General features: G+C 44.7%; 1 protein-coding gene across 1 annotated transcript in view; it reads right to left on the reverse strand.

Annotated features, from left to right (window-relative positions):
* The window catches only part of PPP1R16B (protein phosphatase 1 regulatory subunit 16B), a 79216-nt gene extending 61177 nt beyond the window's left edge, over positions 1 to 18039 (reverse strand). The window contains exons 1-2 of the mRNA XM_081867754.1: positions 18021 to 18039; positions 11034 to 11421 (exon numbers count right to left, since the gene is read on the reverse strand). Of these exons, the coding sequence (XP_081723880.1) occupies positions 11034 to 11280 (247 nt within the window). The 5' untranslated portion in view covers positions 11281 to 11421; positions 18021 to 18039. The remainder of the gene's footprint in view (positions 1 to 11033; positions 11422 to 18020) is intronic.
* Positions 18040 to 22062: the final 4023 nt, after the last annotated feature.

The following is a 22062-nucleotide window of genomic DNA, read 5'->3' on the forward strand; positions in this document are numbered from 1 at the left end:
TTTTTCATTTCAGGCCACCGGGGTTTTTACCGCTCTCTGTTTTAGATTGTGATATTGTGAACTTTATATTGGTTTGCTGGTCTGAAGTGCTTTATGCTGTTCTTTTATTTATTACAGGGTCATTGTTGTTGTTTTTTAAATAATATTTTAGATACTAGTGTGTTTTTGCTTATTAATAAAAAATAAATATTTGTGTAACCCATGCTAGGAAAACTTTCTTTTAAAAGGCAGCATAGAAATTCTTGAATAGACTAAATATAAATAAAATAATTTGCACTGTCAGGCCATCATACACTTCAGAAAATGTGCCTGATACAACTGCAAAAAGGCCACATTACTAAGTTTGGATAGCATGTAAGAATTCAACAGATTAATCAAATCACTTAAAGATCAGATGATTAATTAACTAAACATTCTTAGCCCCTTGACAGCCAGGCCTTCAGCTGCCAAAATCAATGACATTCACAGCTAAGAGGGATACTGTGTCCTCTAGTTTGCCTGCTGAGATCTGGCAACACAGAGCTTGCAAAGCAGATGGCAACCTTAAGCATCCGAACTGGTTGTACCTCATGCAGACACACCAATGAGAGCAATTCAAATGAGCTCCGTATGTGCTGCTATGGAAGGAACACATTTGTTAATGCTGCTACAAAAAACAAAACAAACGAAAATGAAAAATTTAATCTGCTAGCATCAAAATGAACACCATTTTCAGGGATAAGGGAAAGGAACTATGCACATAGTCAAGAGTTTGGCATTATCAGCTAGCAATTATTGACATCATTCTCTACCAATATCTAACCCAGCTTGGAAAGAGCTAGGTCCTTCGCCACAGTGTTTCCCTTATGACTCAGAAGCAGGCTAAGTGGCAGAGCAAGTGCTTTGTACACAAAAGGTTCACCCCCAACATCTCCTGTTAATCTCAGGTATCAGAGGTGGGAAATATTTGTATCTCAAACCCTACCACCAGCAGCCAACACACACAATTTTGGGGTAGATAGTCAACGTGCAGCTCGAGTTCCAACATCTACAAGAAGAAGCCCAATACAATGGTTTAATCCTATACAGTGGTGCTTCAGGTTACATACGCTTCAGGTTACACACTCCACTAAGCCAGAAATAGTGCTTCAGGTTAAGAACTTTGCTTCAGGATAAGAACAGAAATCGGGCTCCAGTGGCGCGGCAGCAGCAGGAGGCCCCATTAGCTAAAGTTGTGCTTCAGGTTAAGAACAGTTTCAGGTTAAGTACGGACCTCCGTAACAAATTAAGTACTTAATCCGAGGTACCACTGTACAGTGGTACCTCTGGATACGAATGGGATCCGTTCCAGAGCCCCGTTCGTATCCAGAAGCAAATGTAACTAGCGACGGCACGTCTGTGCACACGCGCATCACTTTTCGCCGCTTCTGCACCTGCGTGTGACACTATTTTGAGCGTCTGCGCATGCGCGAGCGGCGAAACCTGGAAGTAATGCACGCTGTTACTTCCGGGTTGCCGCGGAGCACAACTTGAACGTGCTCAACATGAAGCATGTTCAACTCAAGGTATGACTGTACTTCTGCTATTCCTTTAAATGCTATAAATATTATGCAGAAAAAATGAGGGTGATTTCTGGGGACAATGTACTGAAACAAGGAGCTGAACCTAGATGTCAGACAGATTGCCTCCACCAGGGAGATTCTGTACTTGGGTCAAAATCCCTCCTTAGAAGTAAATACCAGTTTCAGAAGAAAAGGGCTATATGGAAAATTCAAGGCACCTTTGTAAAAAGTCTGAACATCTAGGGAATAACTGGAAATTAAAAAAGGAGTGCATTAAGAGAAAGCAATTTATAGAAGCTAATTAAAGGCTCTCTTTAAAAAAAATGCTTTTCTAATTGTTGAAGTTGGTTTTATGTTGAAAGTGGTGCAAAAACAGTAAGTGAACAGCCACTAGAAGGTGAATGGATGATTTTACATACATATACACAGCACATACGAAACACCACTGCGCTCATTATCACTACTTTGACTGAATTAAAGGATCATCATAAAGGAAAATTCTACAGTACATGATGAATACTGAATTGATGAGCTATTTCAGTTCTTCCTAGGTTAAGATACTTTAACAAACTAGGATTATGAGATCCATCATACATCTGCAACTTTCAAAAGGCTCTTAAAGGTATTTAAAGAACCATATTATCTGTTATCAGGAGGTGTTCCTCTGTCTCACCTTGTAAATTCTGTTCAAGCATCTGCCCATCAGAGTATCCTCCTTCATTTATCTCATGTGTCCGATAACTTTCATAAGCTAAAATCTGCTTATGTCCCAAGATACAGGACAAGTTCAAGTGTTTCTGGATTGCACCACTTGAGTGAAATGCATTTGTGTAGTTCTTTAGTCCCAACTAATGTTCCCCTCCTCCCACCCAATTTTGGGTTTCTGCCTGTCAAACTGCCCACAACTCAGGCCAGTCAGTGTGTGTACACACACACAGCACGTGAATGTTCACTCACAAAAATTAAAAACACCCAGGGGCGAAACTAGGCTTTATTTCACCCAGGTCAAAGACCTGATTTGGCACTCCCCCCATGTGTGTTTGCATACACACACACACACACACACACACACACACACACACAGGTTTGGAGCCTCTGGAGGCTTCACCTGGCTAGTCCCCTGGTAGCTACGGCTCTGAAACACCTATAAGCAGAAAGCCAGCCTGCTTAGAGGGGCTACTCTTTTTCATTTCAACCTCTAGTTTCCCATATAAAATGAATCCTTTTCTCTCTCCTTTCAAGTTCCAATTACATGATTCCCCACCCTCATAGTCTGACAACATACAGCCCAAGACAATATTTCTAGCCCATTCATTCATTTCACAGTACTTGTATCCCAACTTTCTATCCCAAAATCACTCAAGGGAGGCAGCAAACAAGCACTGAAAGATCAAGAAAACAACTTGAAAGGAAAGATAAAGTGACAGCCTGATGGCAGCTGGCAAAAATTAAGCAACCTGCAGGTCTAAAAAGACAGTGAAATGCCACCAGAGAAGGGTGATATTATCCCATTTGTGTGTGGGCTACCCATTAGTCTTTAGTGTGACATGTCTCTTTGTCCTCAGAATCCTAGGGTTTCAAAGAAACAGAAAATGAGGTACTTTAACACCCACACCCTGCTTTTAGCTAGAACTAAATACCCCTAAACTCAGCCTAAAAGTATCTCGAGGGCTAGCACTTACAATTTACCCATAGTACTTATTAACCCATCTTACCTATAGCATTTCCCTTGAAGCAACTGAAGACTTAAGGCCCTTCCAGGCATCCTTTTTCTCATAGGCTCATAGAGTTGGAAGAGACCATGAGGATACATCTAGTCCAGGGTTTCTTAAACTTGGGTCCTCCAGCTGTTTTTAGACTACAACTCCCATTATCCCAAGCTAGCAGGACCAGTGGTCAAAGATGATGGGGAAACTGTAGTACAAAAACAGCTGGAGACCCAAATTTGGGAAACCCTGATCTAATCCAACCCTCTGTGATGCAGGAATATGCAGCTGTCCCTTAAAAGGATCGAACCTTCAACCTTGGCATTATCAGCACCACACTCTAACCAACAGATCTATTCATTGTGCATATATTTTATTTAATGGGCATTTATTTACTTAGACAACTTATATACCACTTACTTACAGTCATTTCTAACAGGTGTACAGGAGATTCAATACAGCAAGACTAAAAATGAGTTGAAACTATATAATCAGACTTCAATTAAAAGCCTGCTGAAATAAAAAAAGTATTCAGGGGCACCAGAAGTTCAACAGGGAAGCGGCTTGTCTGAACCCAAATGAGTTTCATGAAACTGGTCCCACAATGGTGAATGAATGGCTCCTGGTGGATACAAGCCGTGGGGGTGGAGACTAACAGTGACCCTGGAGATCTCAATGATTGGGTAGGGATATATGAGATCAGGCACTCTGTAGAGGGATCCTGGGCCTGAGTTGCTAAGGGCCTTTAAAATTCATACAATAACTCTGAAATTGATTTGTGTCCGTGATGGTACAGGTGCTATTCTAAATGTACCATTGCAGAAAAACTAATAAAGTGGAATGACGGGTGGACAGTCCAATATGTATCCACCACCAACGAAGGATTATTGTATCAATGACATGTTGCAGAATTGTTGTTGTTTAGTCGTTTAGTCGTGTCCGACTCTTCGTGACCCCATGGACCAGAGCACGCCAGGCACTCCTGTCTTCCACTGCCTCCCGCAGTTTGTTCAAACTCATGCTCGTAGCTTCGAGAACACTGTCGAACCATCTTGTCCTCTGTCATCCCCTTCTCCTTGTGCCCTCCATCTTTCCCAACATCAGGGTCTTTTCCAGGGAGTCTTCTCTTCTCATGAGGTGGCCAAAGTATTGGAGCCTCAGCTTCAGGATCTGTCCTTCCAGTGAGCACTCAGGGCTGATTTCCTTCAGAATGGATAGGTTTGATCTTCTTGCAGTCCATGGGGCTCTCAAGAGTCTCCTCCAGCACCATAATTCAAAAGCATCAATTCTTCGGCGATCAGCCTTCTTTATGGTCCAGCTCTCACTTTCATACATCACTACTGGGAATACCATAGCTTTAACTATACAGACCTTTGTTGGCAAGGTGATGTCTCTGCTTTTTAAGATGCTTTCTAGGTTTAGATAGATAGATAGATAGATAGATTCTTTATTGTCATTACACAAGTGCAACATTGCACAAGTGCAACGAAATTGGATGCCATCCCTTAAAAACAACAAAAGCAAAACAACAACAACAACCAAACAAACCACATTCCAGCCACACCCACACCCACACCCATCAAACTCCCAGGTCACACTATCGAGTTACAGCATTTAAGAAGGCCACAGCTCTTGGGTAGAAACTATTTTTCAGTCTGTTTGTCCTTGACTTGATGTTTCTGTATCTCCTGCCAGAAGGCAGTAGTACAAACAGACTGTATCCCGGGTGAGCTACATCCTGCAGGATATTGTTTGCTTTCCTAAGACAACGGGAACCGTACAGTTCTTCCAAAGATGGGAGGGGATGACCAATAATCCTTTGGGCTGTGGTTATGACCTTCTGGAGCACCTTCCTCTTCCTAGCTGTACAACTGGAGAACCAGGCACAAATACAGTATGTAAGAACGCTCTCTATGAAACCTCGGTAGAAGGACACCAGCAGTCTCTCACTCAGATTGTTCTTCTTTAAAAGTCTGAGGAAATAAATTCTCTGCTGGGCCTTCTTCACCAGAGCAGTGGTATTTGCGCTCCAAGTCATGCCCTGATCGATAGTCACTCCCAAAAACCTGAATTCCGCCACCCTCTCCACCCGTTCCCCGTTGATATACAAGGGCTGAATGTCCGCCTTTTTTTTCCTGTAATCCACCACCAATTCCTTGGTCTTAGCCGTATTAAGAGCCAGATTGTTCTCTCCACACCAAGCACAAAGCCGCTCCACCTCGTCCCGATAGGCGGACTCATCCCCTCCTGAAATGAGCCCCACCACCGTAGTGTCATCAGCAAACTTGATGATTTTGTTGCTGGAATAAATGGCTGTACAATCATACGTATAGAGAGTATAGAGCAGGGGACTCAACACACAACCCTGTGGTGAGCCGGTGTTAAGGCTAAGGGCTGTGGACATATGTGACCCTACTCTAACCCTCTGAGAACGTTCTGACAAAAAGTCCAAAACCCAGAGACAGGTGGAGTTGGAGAATCCAATCGCCTCTAGCTTGGACACCAGTCTATGGGGGAGGATAGTGTTAAAAGCAGAGCTAAAATCCACAAACAGCAGCCTCACATAACTCCCCGGCTGCTCCAGATGGGACAGAGCAGCATGGAGAGTGGTAGTGATAGCGTCTTCCGTGGATCTATTTGCCCTGTATGCAAACTGGTAGTTGTCAAAAGTTGATGGAAGACAGGAAATAATGTGACGGCGCACCAGTTTCTCAAAACACTTCATGATGATTGGAGTCAGTGCAACTGGTCTGTAGTCGTTCAGACTACTGATTGTGGATTTTTTAGGCAGAGGAACAATAGTTGACGACTTCAGGCAGGGTGGGACAATAGACTGCTGTAAGGACTTGTTGAAGATCTTAGTAAAGACCCTCGCCAGCTGATCCGCACAGCCCTTCAACACCTTTCCCGTGATGCCATCAGGTCCAGCAGCCTTCCTCGGATTCACCATCCTCAATACCTGTCTCACCTCATGCTCCTCTACAGTGAATGAGGGACCCCTATGGGGTGGTGGCTGTAATACCGGCGTCTCAGGTGGCTCCTTCTCGAAGCGAGCAAAGAAGAAGTTAAGCTCCTCTGCCAGCAAAGGGTCACCATCGACAGCACCAAGGTTAGGTTTGTAGTTAGTAATATGCTGAATCCCCTGCCACATCTGTCTTGTGTTGTTACTCCTTAAGTTATCCTCAATCCTCTGCCTATAGACCAGCTTTGCCCGTCGAATACCCCTCTTCAAGTTTGCTCTTGCCACACTGTAAAGCTGCACCTCGCCCGACCTAAAAGCCCTGTTCCTTTCCCGCAACAGGCACTGGACCTCTCTATTCATCCAGGGTTTCTGATTGGGGTAAAACCGGATGGATTTATTTACTGTGACAGTGTCTGTGCAGTGATTGATATAGCACAGAACTGCCGCCGTGTGCTCCTCCAGGTCTGAGCGATAGAAAATGTCCCAATTGGTTCTCTCAAAACAGTCCTGCAGCTGATGGATAGCACCTTCAGGCCAGATTTTAACAGTCCTTGATATTGTGGGAGCCCGTTTCCTGAGTGGGATATATGCTGGTACCAGGAACAGAGACATATGGTCGGACTGGCCCAAATGTGGCAGCTGTAAAGCCCTATAGCCGTGATTTACATTCGAATAAACTTTGTCCAGTATCTTGTCCCCTCTTGTGGGACATTTCACATGCTGATAGAGCGTTGGGAGCACTGTTTTAAGTTCAACATGAACTATACAGACCTTTGTTGGCAAGGTGATGTCTCTGCTTTTTAAGATGCTTTCTAGGTTTGTCATTGCTTTTCTCCCAAGAAAGAGGCGTCTTTTAATTTCGTGACTGCTGTCACCATCTGCAGTGTTCATGGAGCCCAAGAAAGTAAAATCTCTCACTGTTGCAGAATACACATGTAAAAAAAAGGGGGGGGGAGAACCCACTAATACGGAGGGGCCATTCCTGTAGAGATGCTTGCCCTTGTCCAGTTAATTGACCTAGAGTCCTGGACCTCTAAGCAGTGGCTAGAGAGGTAATTAACTGGATGGAACTAGCAATTTACCTCAAGCCCCATTACTGCTGCAAAGACATGTTTGTGCAAATCTCTTCTCAGGATCTATTTGTGCCTTGCCTCCTACAGTGCCCTCCATAAAGATTATACTGTGGGCAGGCTGCCTATCAGAATAATCCCAAACTTGTCACTGTTGCCTTTAGCTTGCCTCCTTTGTCCTGCCTACCTATCAATCTTAGGGTTAGATTGGCAGATTTTTAAGCAGGGATTATACTTGTTTGTTTCCTCTGCAGAGCCAGCTACAATGGGAGCTAAGCCTGTAGCTGATACCACGCAAATAAGCAGGGGCATTTGCAACAGGATATGCTAAGGCTCCCATAGATTTTCCTTTTCCTTTTTTCTTTTTGAGCCTTTCCTTGACAAATGAGCCTAAAATCTAAATGACATCATAAATACCAAACAGCATAAATCTTTTATTTCTCTTTTGAAGAGGAAAACCAGTTCTTGCTCAAGGCAGTAAACAATTCCCACACACTCTTGTAACAATTCTCATTTTTAAGTCCAGCGGTTTTAAAATCCAGGCTTTGGGGTGCCTTGACAGTTAAATAAAGATGCTCTAAATGACAATATACACTTGTTGCATACAACAACACGAATGATCACTTTAGCCAATCCACTGATACAGCAACACCACTTACGCATTCAATGAGCAATGGCTTGGAGTTCAGTGGGTAATTTCCTTCTTATGGATAAACACTGCTTTTGGAAGGATGTCAGATAGCATGTGGCCTGGGGTGGGGCAGAGCTGGGGAAACAGCTTCCAATGTAAATGACTGTCATGAAAGGCTAGGGTAGTCAATGTAGCCCTCCAGGTGTTACTTATTCATTTCTTGGCTCCCATTCCCATGCTGAAATAGAACTCCCATTTGTCCTAACCAGGATAGTCAGGGATGACGCAAGTTACGTAGTCCAAAACATAAAGAAGGCTGCAAGTTACCCACCTGTGGTCTAGAATAGCTAGGATGCCACTGAGATACCACTGCAGTATTAGTTTTAGTTCCAGTATTTCCACTACCATCTAAACTTCATTTCCCATTTGTTTCCACCCCTTCAGAAAGCGAAGAGTTCTTCCACTTTCTTGCAGCAACTTCAACTTGAGCATCAAATCAAACGGCAATTCAGGTTGCAATTCTTTGCACATTTCCTTGGAAGGGGCAAGTCCTGCTGAATTCAGTAACTGCAGTGTTTGTTTAAGTGGGCAGCGGAAAGCCAATAGGTAGCATCACAAGCAAGAGGCAGCAAGGTGTTAGGAGACAGAGCATAGCATCCCCTAAGCTAGCTCTCAGGTGTGGTGGTGAATGTGTTCTTGCCAACAGGGTTGAAGTAAGAATCAATGACCAGTACATTTGGTTTCTGTAGATGGAACAGAGGGGTGGGAGAACCAGCATAGCTGTCAACTTACAGATTTGAAAATAAGGGACCAGCAGCCAAAATAAGGGACCTGCAGCCTCACCTGTTCCAGGCACTCCAGTCTTCCTGTCCTCCTGCAGTCTGGTCAAACTCATGCTGGTAGCTTCGAGAACACTGTCCAACCAACTTTGTAACCAGAGGTTCAACTGAACAGAATCTGAATCACATGCACCACAAAGCCTATGCAGCCTCAACTTAAGATGGCTCCCCGGCCTGGCTTTGCACTGCAAAGTTTGCAGCAGCATGTGCAACAAAATGGCGTCCAGCATTCAAAAAAACCCTCTGCTTGAATTAGCTAGCCATACATAAGGCATGCAAGCTCCACCCCCCAGTCGTTCTTAGACTTCTTATTGGGTGAGCAACAAAGCCAAGCAACACAGTTGGAGCCTCCCTCCTCCCTGGTCGGCAGGGAGGGAGGGAGAGGAGCTGCTTCCTTTGAAATTTAAGGGACATCATTTAAGGGACATTTAAGGGACATCCATCAATAAGGGACAGCAGCGGGACATGGCGCTGGAATAAGGGACTGTCCCTTCAAATAAGGGACGCTTGACAGCTATGAGAACCATCTTGTATTTTGTTTCATACTGTTAAATGACATGTGCCAGCCCTGGATATGTTCTCTCCTAGAAACATAACTTGTACTTCATTTTTAGTCCATACTGATTAAAGAACCATCAACAGATAATTGCATAAAACAAACCTTCGGTAAATGTTTAATATATACCTGGTGTATGTGTATATGCTGCTGTTTATACCAATTCTGCAAACATTTCCTCATTCTTCTCTAATTATTTTCCTTGTTATTCAAAACCAAAATATCATATACACATTTAAAAGGCTTTAGACAACACGTCCTGATTGCTACTTGGAATGAATTTACTTCCTTTAGAACTGCTGCCAGACATTTGATATATACAAAATGTCAATGCTGAAAAAAAATAAAAGGCCCCCCCCTCCATTTCCTCATTCACTACATCATTTGATATCTTCCCTCCAACAATCCAATCTTTAAATCTTGAGATCAGATTACACAATAGTGTCGTATTGTCTTGTCCCAGCTGAACAATTTATGCCTAATGACCAAGGGCAGTAGGGAAATATCTGGCCTAATCCTACTTTTATCATCCTCTCGGCTTCTAAACAATTTGTTGTGTAATTCAGATCTCAGATGGTGTTTCCTTTCAAGCCATATTATTGCATCTAATGGATCTAGCCGTAATGTCTGTTCCAGCCCAAACTACATCCAATTCACATACTGACAAAAGATAAATAAACTGAACAGCATAATAGGCTGTGAACATTTGATGCAAACTCCATTGATTTTACAGGCCATTTGTAGCTATTTCTTCTAATTTGCCACCCAAAGGAATGTTTATTATTAGACTCCGCCATATATGAAACAAATTATTAGGGAAATGTAAGAGAAGAGAGTCCTAAAACAACAACTATTTTTTTAAACTTCAGATAGAATATCCATCTTCACAATCAATAACTTTTTCCATGCAAAAACAAAATAAATCTCAGTAAAGTCATCAAGAGGCAAATCATTAACTTTCCTTCTTTCTCCCTACTTCCTTCTTGTGAGACGTCTCCTGAAAAGAATCACCATAAATCCTTATACCAAAACCCAGAGCAGCTATTATGCTCTAAGCGTATCTTTTGCCACTTACACAACATATACCAAACAAAGATCAACATTCCAAACATTTCACCTAAGTCCAATTCTTTAACACAGGCATGGTTACAAATGCTCATTTTTACTTTAAGTCTATATTACTCTTTTCTACAACAAATTGGTACTCTCCCATCCCTGCCCAAGTAAATGCATCAGGGTAACCCAGAAACAAACCCCATTTTATACCTGTAGCCATGATGCACACACTCTGGGGTATTTTTTCCTTTCTTAAAAACCAGACTATTTTTTTTTGCTTCCGCCCTAACACATCAGGAATCTGCTAGAGCAGCCTCTCTCAACCTTTGGGTCCCCAGATGTTGTTGAACTACAACTCCCATCACCCCTAGCTAGCGAGGCCAGAGCTCAGGGATGATGGGAGTAGTAGTCCAACAACATCTGGGGACCCACAGGTTGAGAACCGCTGTGCTAGAAGATGCAAAACATGGAACGGCAGTCAAGCGATGGGGGGCAAAGAAGAGAAATGTTCATTGTAAGCCTCACACTGGACATATTACATATGGCAGTCTAAAGGACAACCATCCAGGGTCCTAAATGAGCACTCAGGTGCACCACTGGGCACTTAGCACATGGCTTGAAGTCAAACCTAGCAAGGGCACACGGGGCACAAGAACTTGCAGCATCTCCTACCTTCCTCAACATCGTTCCTTAGTGAAGCCTCCAGCAGTGCAACGCTGGCCTCAAAGGACACCTTCTTGCGGCTGGCAACATTCCTCTTCTTCTCATGCTTCCTCCTCTTGTGCTGCATCTCCTTCTCGTATTGCGCCCACTTCTTCAGCTGCTGAGCGCGGCGTTTCTGGGCTGTCCGGAGCCGCTCAAGGGTAGGCACCTTATCCAGTAGCTGCAGCTCTGTCAACAAGTCCATGTGGGTGTCCATGGCCCACCTGCCAATGGGTCAGCCACACTCCTGCTGGACCAGAAGCCCAACCTTGCGACAAGATGCCTGGCACTACGGGAACATGCTGCGGCTGGACTGAGAGCAGCACTGCGTAGATACCGGAGAGCACATTGTGGTATCCTGCACAGAGAGAGAGAGAGAGAGAGAGAGAGAGAGAGAGAGAGAGAGAGAGGCAGAAAACAAGTAAGCGTGGGTTGCGTCCGGCGAAAACAAAAGCGACATAAAAGAACACTTGTGCCGATTGCTACATTCTAAATAGCCATTGAATGTTCGTAATGATGAATGCTGCTCTTTCTTCATGAAACTTCTCACCGCAAAAATGAGCATTTCCACCCAACAGGTGTATATTAAGTTGCAATTAGGTATTTGGTCAGCCGACAGACCTACAACTTATCTGAATATTTTAAAAGTATAGGCGCACCAGGAAAGGAGGATTACCAACCCAAGGAGGAATGGCTTATAAAACTGAATGGCCTATACAGAAATTGGCTACTAAATTAAGAGGACATAATGATGAAATGTTTCAGGAGGAATGGAGACCATTCATCGATTACCTATCCAACCATCACCCATACATGAAAGTCGAAGGCAGAATTTGAAGTATAAACAGTGGATTGTTGAAAGAACTAATGATATTGGGGTTTGGACAATAAAAAGGTGTGTTATAAAACAATAAAAATGTGTAAAAGAAACAAAAAACATCAGGAAAGGAGGGTGGGAAGTCAAGAAGAAACTATGTATTTTTTTTAAAAAAAAAACCTGTATATGATGATAAATGCTTTGAAATAACTTTGGAGAATTAATAAAAATATTTATATTTTTAAAAAGCATATGCCCATTAAAGAACACTGAACTCTCAAAGTAGTCTTTTTAAAGCCACGGTTATCCTACCACAATAACCCTTGAACTCATTTCAGTCTCTCTGTCCAGCTAATGCACCCATCCAGATGTTCATTTGTTAAAATTGCAACAAAGGAAATGGGTAAGATTAATGATCACTTTTCACGTTTTCCTTGTTTTAAATGTTAAAACCTCAATCAGAGGTCTTAAAAGTGATTCCACCTGGCAGTGTCAGGGCAGCAGAATCACTTTGTTATTACAGTCGTACCGTGGAAGTCAAACAGAATCCATTCCAGAAATCCGTTCGACTTCCAAAACATTCGAAAACCAAAGCACGGCTTCTGATTGGCTGCAGGAAGCTCCTGCGGCCATTCAGAAGCCATGGAAGCCCCGTCGGACGTTCGGCTCCCCAAAATAGTCCACAAACCGAAACAGTCACTTCCGGGTTTGCAACGTTCAGGAGCCAAAACGTTCGGGAACTAAGCTGTTCAACTTCCAAGGTATGAATGTATAGCAAGATTAAACGTTGTGGGGGTAGGGGGAGGAAATGTTACAGTGGGTGGAGTTCATCAGAATAAACACGACCAGAATGCAACAGCACCCTCCACACTTGTGAGTCCTAGTAACTGGCATTCACTATGCCTCTGACACTGGAGGTAAAATATAGTCATTGTGGCTTTAGGTTTAAAATACAATCATTGCCTAACCCAAAAAATACTCAGTAAAAGGTCCTAAGGTACAGAAACACTTTGGGATTCTTTGCTCCTGTGAACAGACGGCACATTCTGCTGCGTCTTTACATAGCGGCAAGATCCACTGGGTGTAACTTAGGTGTGTGCAGGTCTTTTTTTCAGACGGAGCTCAGTTGTGGCACCTCTCAGGTGGGTGCCTTTGCCATTATAAGGGAACAAGGGAGGCATTCATGGTGAGTTCTGGAACCTCTCTAGAAAATAGCACTGGGTATGTGCACACAGAACTGGAGCCAGGAGATCTGATCTCATATCTCACTAAACCATCCCCACTGAGTTGATTGTATGGACAAGCACTAACACATGCCCACTTTCCACCCAAATATATCAAACGTACACTGTATATATATCTGAAAATCATATTTTTAATTTGGCTTCTGTGGCCTCTGTTCAATGTACTCCCTGTTCTATTGTGAAATGACTCATAGCACATGCTTTGCATGCAGAAGGACCCAGGATCAATTCTCAGCATCCCCGGGTACGGCTGAGAGAGGCACATGTCTTCTGGAGAGGCCCTGCCAGTCGGTGAGCCAACGGTCTAACTCTGTTTTAGACAATCTCCCATGGAAAATTTGCGCATTCTTTCACTTATTTTGAATTCTGGATGTATGTTTTAAGAAAGTTGACTTTTTTTCTGTTGGGAGCTGGGAGTGGGCTGCAAGACCTTAATTAAGTCAACTCCTTCTCAGGTTTAGCACCATTCAAGGTGCTTAGCCTGGGGGACCAGTGACAAAAGGAGGTCAGCAAAGGAGGACAGGCCAAGGAATCACAAAACGAGACAGAAAGGCTCCCAAGGCTCCTTCTGCCTTCAGCAACGTTGGTTAAACACTAACACTTATTACCATTTTTTTTTCTTCAAAGGTCATATCCATTAGGTTAATCATACAGCTGCCTGCCGAGAGGAGCACAGAGAGAAGAAATGTCATGGTTCATCTGCAGCAGCACAAGTGGGTGCCTTCATCTGCCCCAGCTGCAACAAAACATCTCCCTCCGCATCAGTCTCTACAGCCACAGCATGCGATGCAACCTTCCAATAGCTAAACTTTGTCCCCAAATGCACACTCCTCCACTGTCTGCCAAGCACACACACACCAGGTTCTGCCCAACTTGGCAGGGGCAGCGGCACACGTGACATCATGTGGCAGGAGGGTGTCTAATGGGCCCTGTCCTCCATTTTGCAAAAAGAAGGGGGAAAGGGGAAGACGTATTATCGCAAAGACTGGAGAGAGAATAATTGGGTGTACTCTTCCCACCTTAGATCAAATCTATGCTGCCAGGTGCCATAAGAAAGTGGCAGAGATAGCGCAGGATAGTAAGCACACCGGAAATGATCTCTTTCAGCTTCTGCCTTCTGGAAGAAGGTATAGGGTTATAAAGGCCAGGACTAGCCGCCTGAGAAACAGTTTCTACGCAAATGCAATTCTGGTTATAAATGCAGCATAAGGGGTCTCTATAGTATATTGTATTTTAAAACGGGGTTTCAGAGTTTTTAGGGTTTTTTGAATGTTTTATGTAGTTTTATGTAGTTTTTATGTAGTTTTATGTAGTTTTTCAGTTTCATTGTTCTGCATAGGACAATGACAATAAATATATCGTATATCGTATGCACTGAGTATTCCCTGGCTCTTGAAAAAGGCTAATATCAGGGCTAAGAATACAACACAGCATGCTTTATTTAACCCCTGTCTTTCGGAAGAGGCAGATACAAACTATGCACTAGCTTTAGATTAAACAGCAACAACAAAAAATGGCCCGGCCTCTATCACTCAACCACCCTCCTTAGCAGAAAGGGGGGAAGAGGTAAGTAACCACAAAGCTCTTGAAATACCATAACTCTTTCCAAAATGCTTCACTCTTTGGAGGGCAAGTTGAACAGTGTGTTTTTTTCCCTTTTAAAAGCAGAGCATTTCTGACTCACCCAGCACTATACCACACAGAGTGAAACAAACATCCCCGCTAATAGGAGACAGTGAGAAACAGAGACACGGGTGAGAGAGCCTCTGGAGGGATAGATATGTTTGGAAGCAAAAGCAGAGGTGGAAACTTGAAGAGCTCTCAAGGCAACCTAACTCCTACTCGTAGCAACACAGGGGGAGGGGTGGAAAAACTACAAGGAAGGCTGATCAGAACCCCAGCTGCAAATGCCCCATATCCCAAGCCATTCCGTATGCCAGAGCACATTTTCTGCTTTCCCCAAAAGCACTGGGGTACATTTCTCACATCAGCCCTTCTGAAAAAGCAAGCTTTGGTAGCCCCTGAAACATATTCCTAGAGTGGGCGGCAGGTATGTAGAGCTGTAGCTGGCGGGGGGCTAGCTGGATTTTTTCCCCCCATGGGTGAAGCCTCCAGAGGGGCGCCATTGAGGCATTGTATGCAAATGTACATGGGGTGTGTGTGCCAAACTAAGTCTTTGACACGGAGGAAATAAAGCATAGTTTCAACCCAGCTTATGCTCACTTTACTTATGTGATTACAACCTTTCATGGGGTAGGGGAGAATGAATGAATGAATGAATGAATGAATGAACGAACAAACGAATGATGGAGGGAAACTGCTGTTTCACCACCAGCACCTCCATTTTTTTCCTCCCACCCGCACAACCAGAAATACCTTCTTACATCCTTCCACCTCACTTAGTGGGCTTTGGAAAGGTTGCACAAGGCCCCTGGGATGCTCCTAGAGCCCTCCTATGATGTTCCCAGAGCCTGGTAAAGCAGCTGTCTGCCTTGCAGTTGGGGGGGGGGCGTGTTCCAGTGATTCCTAACTTTGCAAGCTTTTGCCTTTGTGCACAGACCCCCCCCCCCCCCCGAAGTGGCAGGCCTACTGTATTACATTTATATCCTACCTTGCCTCCAAGAACCTAAAGGTTTGGTATCTGCTTCTCCTCTTCTCCATTCCACCCCCCATCAACAACAACCTTGTGAAGTGGGTCAGGCTAAGAGAGAGTGACTGGCTCAAGGTCACCCAGTTGACTTCATGATTTGAGTGGGATTTTAATCCTGGTATCCTAGGTCCTAGACTGATCCTAACCACTATCACACACATACAGTTGAAATACTACTAGAAGTGTGTCCAGGCTGCTACATTTTTCAGGTGGGATTTAATCACATACCACCAAATTGAGGTTGTACGACTAAAAGGTGATTTGTAGCTCTTGTGCGATAAACCCGCTTGCACATGCACACCATGTTTTAAGAAATACAACAGGAAAATGCACAGGAAAGTATGGGATAACATGTGTTTGGTGCAATATTGTCTAACCTTCTGCAAATAAATCAGAATTAATTGCTCAATAAACATTAAAGCTCCCCGCAGACAAATCTGGGTGAATGCTTGGCAAACTGGTCACCTGGAAAATGTGTCTTTTCCTGTTGAAGGCAATATATTCATAATTATTTTGCCCTCCACCAACCCCCCCCCCCCGTCCCCCCTTGCACTAAGGAAAGTGAATACAAATTAATTAACATTGTGCAGTCTTGGGAGGCTTCAATGCTGAATATTACACATAACAAGGGAGGGGAGAGAGAGAGAGAGATAAGTTCCTGAGGACCTCAAGCTTGTTCACGACTTGTTACATTTTAGTCAATCCTAATAAAAGGTATTACTGCTACTGTTTGGGGAATGGCTTTTTCGCTCTCCAATAGACCAACATGACTACTTATGGCTTGTGTATATTCCCCACTTTTCACACTAATTGCATTTCACAGTACATAATTGCGCCTGCTAATTTAAATAAGTAGCCTGCAACCATTGTTCTATATTTCCACTGTTTTTTTCTCATCCTCAAAGTTCTGCGTTTTCAGCTCAGTTCTGAAGAACCTCTTGCAAATGCACCATGGACTCCCCTTTACACAGAGCTTTCCTCTCCATTACCTGTTCAATGTTAACTGTAGTTTGCTGTCCAAAGTGGCAAACTGTGGTTAGCAATCCACAGGAAACAGAGAAAGAGAAGCTGTGCACCAGAGGAGAGGAAGTTTGGAGACCCTGCAGCTAGTTCCCAGGTTGTTCAAAGTTTCTACAGCCAGGGACTACCCTGAAAATTAAGGAGGTCCACCAGTCACAAAAGGGTGGCAGGTGGTAAGGGAGTAAGTCACAAAATGGTGGCATGGCGCTTTATGACCCCCAGCTTTTGTGACTTGGCAGCAGTGGTGGCTGGAGCCCATTAGGTAGGGTGGACAACAGTAGGTGGAGCAAACTCTGCAAGAGCCAATGACTGGCAGAGGCAACTCATTATAGTTTTGTCCCCATCTTCCTTTGGGCAGATGACACTAAGGAGGAGGAAGTTGACAAGTACAGTGGTACCTCAGGTTACATATGCTTCAGGTTACATATGCTTCAGGTTACAAACTCCGCTAACCCAGAAACAGTGCTTCAGGTTAAGAACTTTGCTTCAGGATGAGAACAGAAATCGTGCTCCGGTGGTGCGGCGGCAGCGGGAGGCCCCATTAGCTAAAGTGGTGCTTCAGGTTAAGAACAGTTTCAGGTTAAGAACAGACCTCCGGAACGAATTAAGTTCTTAACCCAAGGGACCACTGTAGTTGTTAGTAAGAAGGCAGGTAAGTGGAGACTGGCTAAGGGCTGACTGAGGTTGACGAAGCTGGGCCCTGTTTGCCCAAAGAGATTACCCTCCCTTGCTAAAAACAGGATACAAACAATTTGCACTCCTTTCATGACACACCAGATCAACTGCCAGATGTGCTCACCTCATGCTGCCTAAAGGTAGGCGCCCCCAATCCCATCGTAAAGTTTTCCTTCTGCTTTCAAACACAGCCCTGTGTGGATCCGAGCACAGTTCTCTCACATCATGTTTGATTCCTTCTATGGACTAAATACAGCAGTTGCCACTAAGAGCAGCAATAAGGATCTGAAAGAATCACCTGCATGCAAAACTCCAGTGAAGGGCAACCGGCTAGTTGCATTCTGACTTTGGCCCAAGTCATTAATTAGCACATGACACAGTTCAGAAACCCAGTGCATACCTCTGTTCCGCCGCTCAGGCTGCCCATTTTCAGAAATGACCTAGTTTCCTTTCCAAAATCGAGAGAGAGAGAGAGAGAAATACAGTTGCCGGTTTCGGTTTTTGCACAAACTGGTCAGTCTAATTATAGCACAGGCACAATGTTCACTTACCTGTGAAGCAGCAGAGGCCACTGTAGTTCACAAAGCATTGCATCTGCGCTCGTTCGCTCCCCCCCCCCCAAAGGAGAGTGTGTTTCTCCTCTCTACAAGCTCAGATCTGTTTCCATGAGCTCAGCACTTCCGCTTCTTGAGATGTGCCGAGAACATCCTGCAAGCTATGAAGCGCAACCAGAAGAAGTGTGGAAGGAAGAATAATATTGACCTCAAAGGGCAAAGTGAATGAGAGAGAGGAGGGGGCGTTGGGTGGGTGGACGTGAGGCCATTTTACGGTAAGGCAGGCTTGCAGCAACAACAACAAAAACCTCATCCATAAACCAGGAGCTGAAAAGGAAGGTGGCAGGGAAACAGCAGCGAAAGGAGAGGGCAGTTGTCTGCTAACATCTAACCTCAGCTCACAAGATTTCAATGCACAGCTCTGGGTAACGTGCAAGTGCGGGGGGGGGGGGATAGCCCTGGTAACCTCAGCAGTAGAACCTGCACCCTCAAATGTGACACTTGTTTTTATTTTTCTTCTTTCATTATATATCCCTCCCTGCAATGTGTGGAGATACAGATTGTGCTAATGCAGAGGTTCCCAAACTTTTAAAGCCACAGCCCCCTTCGTTCCATAAACTCATCTCCAGGGTCCCCTTCCCTATAAAAAGCATTATTCAGCTCTCCACCTCTTTCCCCCTTTTCTTCCTCATGTAACACTAATGTCTCAACAAATGAAACTGATCTGTAGAAAATGTAACTTGAAAATAAAAGACATTGCATATACTTTTGTAAACCAAGAAATCTTTAATAAAAATGTTTCTTTGTTTTTTAAAAAAGCATTATTCAGAACAGCAGTTTGCATGACCCACTACGGAAGATAGTAGTACAATAAAATTCAAAGCAGCAACAATTAATTGCAAATTAATAAAAACTCTATTACAATAAAACTATTTAGTTTAATTAATTCAACAAAATTTGAGCCGGGAATACCAGCTTTTCAAAGTCAAGTACACTTTCAGCACACACACCCATGCCCCACTGCCCCCTTGCCTCTTAGCGACCCCCATGGTCATCCCAACTCTACCCAGGAGGTGGTACCATCCACTTTGGGTAAAAAGTAAAGGGACCCCTGACCATTAGGTCCAGTCGCGGACAACTCTGGGGTTGCAGAGCACATCTTGCTTTACTGGCCGAGGGAGCCGGCGTACAGCTTCCAGGTCATGTGGCCAGCAAGACTAAGCCACTTCTGGTGAACCAGAGCAGTGCACAGAAACACCGTTTACCTTCCCACCAGAGCGGTACCTATTTATCTACTTGAACTTTAATGTGCTTTCGAACTGCTAGGTTGGCAGGAGCTGGGACCGAGCAACGGGAGCTCACCCCATCACGGGGATTTAATAATAATAATAATAATAATAATAATAATAATAATAATAATAATTTATTTGTATCCCGCCCATCTGGCTGGGTCTCCCCAGCCACTCTGGGCGGCTTCCAACAGAGATAAAAAGTACACTAAAATGTCACATATTAACCACTGACCTTCTGATCGGCAAGCCCTAGGCTCTGTGATTTAACCCACAGTGCCACCCGCATCCACTGCCCTAATGTGCCCTTCCCCCTGCCCCCATACGCGCGTGTGCACACACACACACACACACACACACACACACACACACACACACACATATCCTTGTCCTGTAAACTTCACCCTCATGTGAAAAAGTGAGGGATCTTTCCATCCATCACTTCTACTCATAACTCCACACACACACACACACACACACACACACACACACACACACTTTGAAGGCACTTTTCTCCAACTTAGGTTTCAGTTCCAAATGCAGAGGATTTGCTGGGATAGCTCAGTTGGTATAGCACAAGACTCAATCTCAGGATTGTGGGTTCAAACCCCACATTAAGCAAAAGATTCCTGCACTGCAGGGCGTTGGACTAGATGATCCTCATGGTTCCTTTCAACTCTACAATTAAGAGTCTGCAACTACATTTTGTGCATATTTAGACTAACACATATGTCCCTGTCTTCCTCCATCCCTTTTGTTGTCTGATTGTTATTGAAGCTTTATTTTTACTTTGGTGGGGAACACGTCATGCTCCTTCTAGGGTAGTTTGTCCACCTTGGGTCCCCACCCTGCACTCAGTTCTCACCTATGGCTCCTAGAAGCTGTCGGCATGCGACAGCAGCCACAACCCAGGAACAGCTTTGACTAACTGGCCAAACCAGGTGAGGGTAGCCGATGGGTCTCAAAACTTCAGTGAGTCAAAAGACTTCCCGTGCCTGTGAAAAAAGGCTCCAGAGGACTGAGCAGATGACACCAATAGCGGGTGCAACAGTCAAGAAGGTGGTTTCTGCATGTGCTGTAGAGGGCAGTGAGGGGCAGATGGAGCTCATCAACCTGGGAAGGTAGTCTATCTAGGAGAAGGAAAACTCAGATCCTAAACCTCCGCAGTCTTGTGGGATGTCTTCAGAAGAAAAAAAGGCTAAGGCAGGCATAGGCAAACTCGGCCCTCCAGAAGTTTTGGGACTACAACTCCCATCATCCCTAGCTAACAGGACCAGTGGAGTAAACCTTATACAAATCCAGAGTAGAGTCTCTAAGACAGCTGGATAGTGCCCAGAGGTGGAGCTAGCTGCTCTGGTATCTGGAGTGGCATGCATTCAGGGGGCAGGGATAGCCGAGGGGGCGAGCGTCAGGGGGGCAGGGAGCGATGTCACACACCCCTCAGGGATGACAACCGGGGCGGGCCACATCCGCCTTGCTCCGCCTCTGAAAGCGCCTCGTATGCCTCCTTCCTGCAACTCCTGAAGCCCAGCTGGTGCCAAACGTATTGCTGTGCAAAGGAAATTTGAACCACATCAGTGAGGCCGGGGGGGGGGGTCTTATCTGGGCAGCCCAGGATCTCCATACACATTGCCCAGGCTTGCGCTCCAGGGAGGTCACTTCAGTGCTGACACAGCGGTTTGGCTTCACCCCTCCCCCAATGAGGTGTACTCCATTGTTTCTCAAGACAGTGGATGCTAACTAACAGGTCTATAAAGCAGCATATGCATGCTAAGGTACAATCAAATATTGCTCCCGACTGGAGCAAGGCAGGAGAGCTTGTAAAACAAGATGCATAAAGGAATTTGATATATATTTACAAAGCTTAACATCCTCCTGTGTATCTGAATAAGTGTGCATGCACACGGAAGCTCATACCAATAACAAACTTAGTTGGTCTTTAAGGTGTACCGGAAGGATTTTTAAAATTATTTTGTTCCTCCTAGAGTTACCAGAAGTTCTAGCTTCACTTGAAACGGATCAGAAAGCTGTGACTAATGCAAAAATTGGGTGGTTCAACTACTCAGCAGGGCAGAATATTGCCATGATATTACACAACCGCTGAATGATCTGCACTGGCCGCCAATTAGCTACCAGGTGGCCTAAAAGATCATCTAACCCCTTATACTCCCATCTGATTACTGCGCTCTGCATCACGGATCACATGACCTGTTTTGCCACCTGGTGTGAAATGGGAAAAGGCTGCCTCACTTCAGTCTCTCTTACCTGGCTTGCATGGCAGCAATGGTGCCAGCTCCCAGAGAGATCTCACCAGATCTCCTGTGATTTCAGTGAGATATCCCTGCCGGCAGTGGAGGGCAGGACGGCCATAGGGGTACAGCCTCTTGGGGTGTGGTGGTTAAGAGCGGTAGACTCGTAATCTGGTGAACCGGGTTTGATTCCCTGCTCCTCCACATGTAGATGCTGGGTGACCTTGGGCTAGTCACACTTCTCTGGAGTCTCTCAGCCCCACTCACCTCACAGAGTGTTTGTTGTGGGGGAGGAAGGGAAAGGAGATGGTTAGCCGCTTTGAGACTCCTTAAGGGGAGTGAAAGGTGGGATATCAAGTCCAAACTACTACTACTCCTTCTCTTCCTCCTCCTCCTCCTCCTCTTCTGGTTCAGGTGCCTGAGGAGGATGCCTCATCCCGCTGCCTCATGGGGCAACCTGCAGATAACAGCTTATCTCGAGGTCCATGTGATGTCAAAATT

The sequence above is a fragment of the Podarcis erhardii genome, assembly GCF_964252035.2.
Source record: "Podarcis erhardii genome assembly, chromosome: 6".
Taxonomy (NCBI): Eukaryota; Metazoa; Chordata; class Lepidosauria; order Squamata; family Lacertidae; genus Podarcis; species Podarcis erhardii.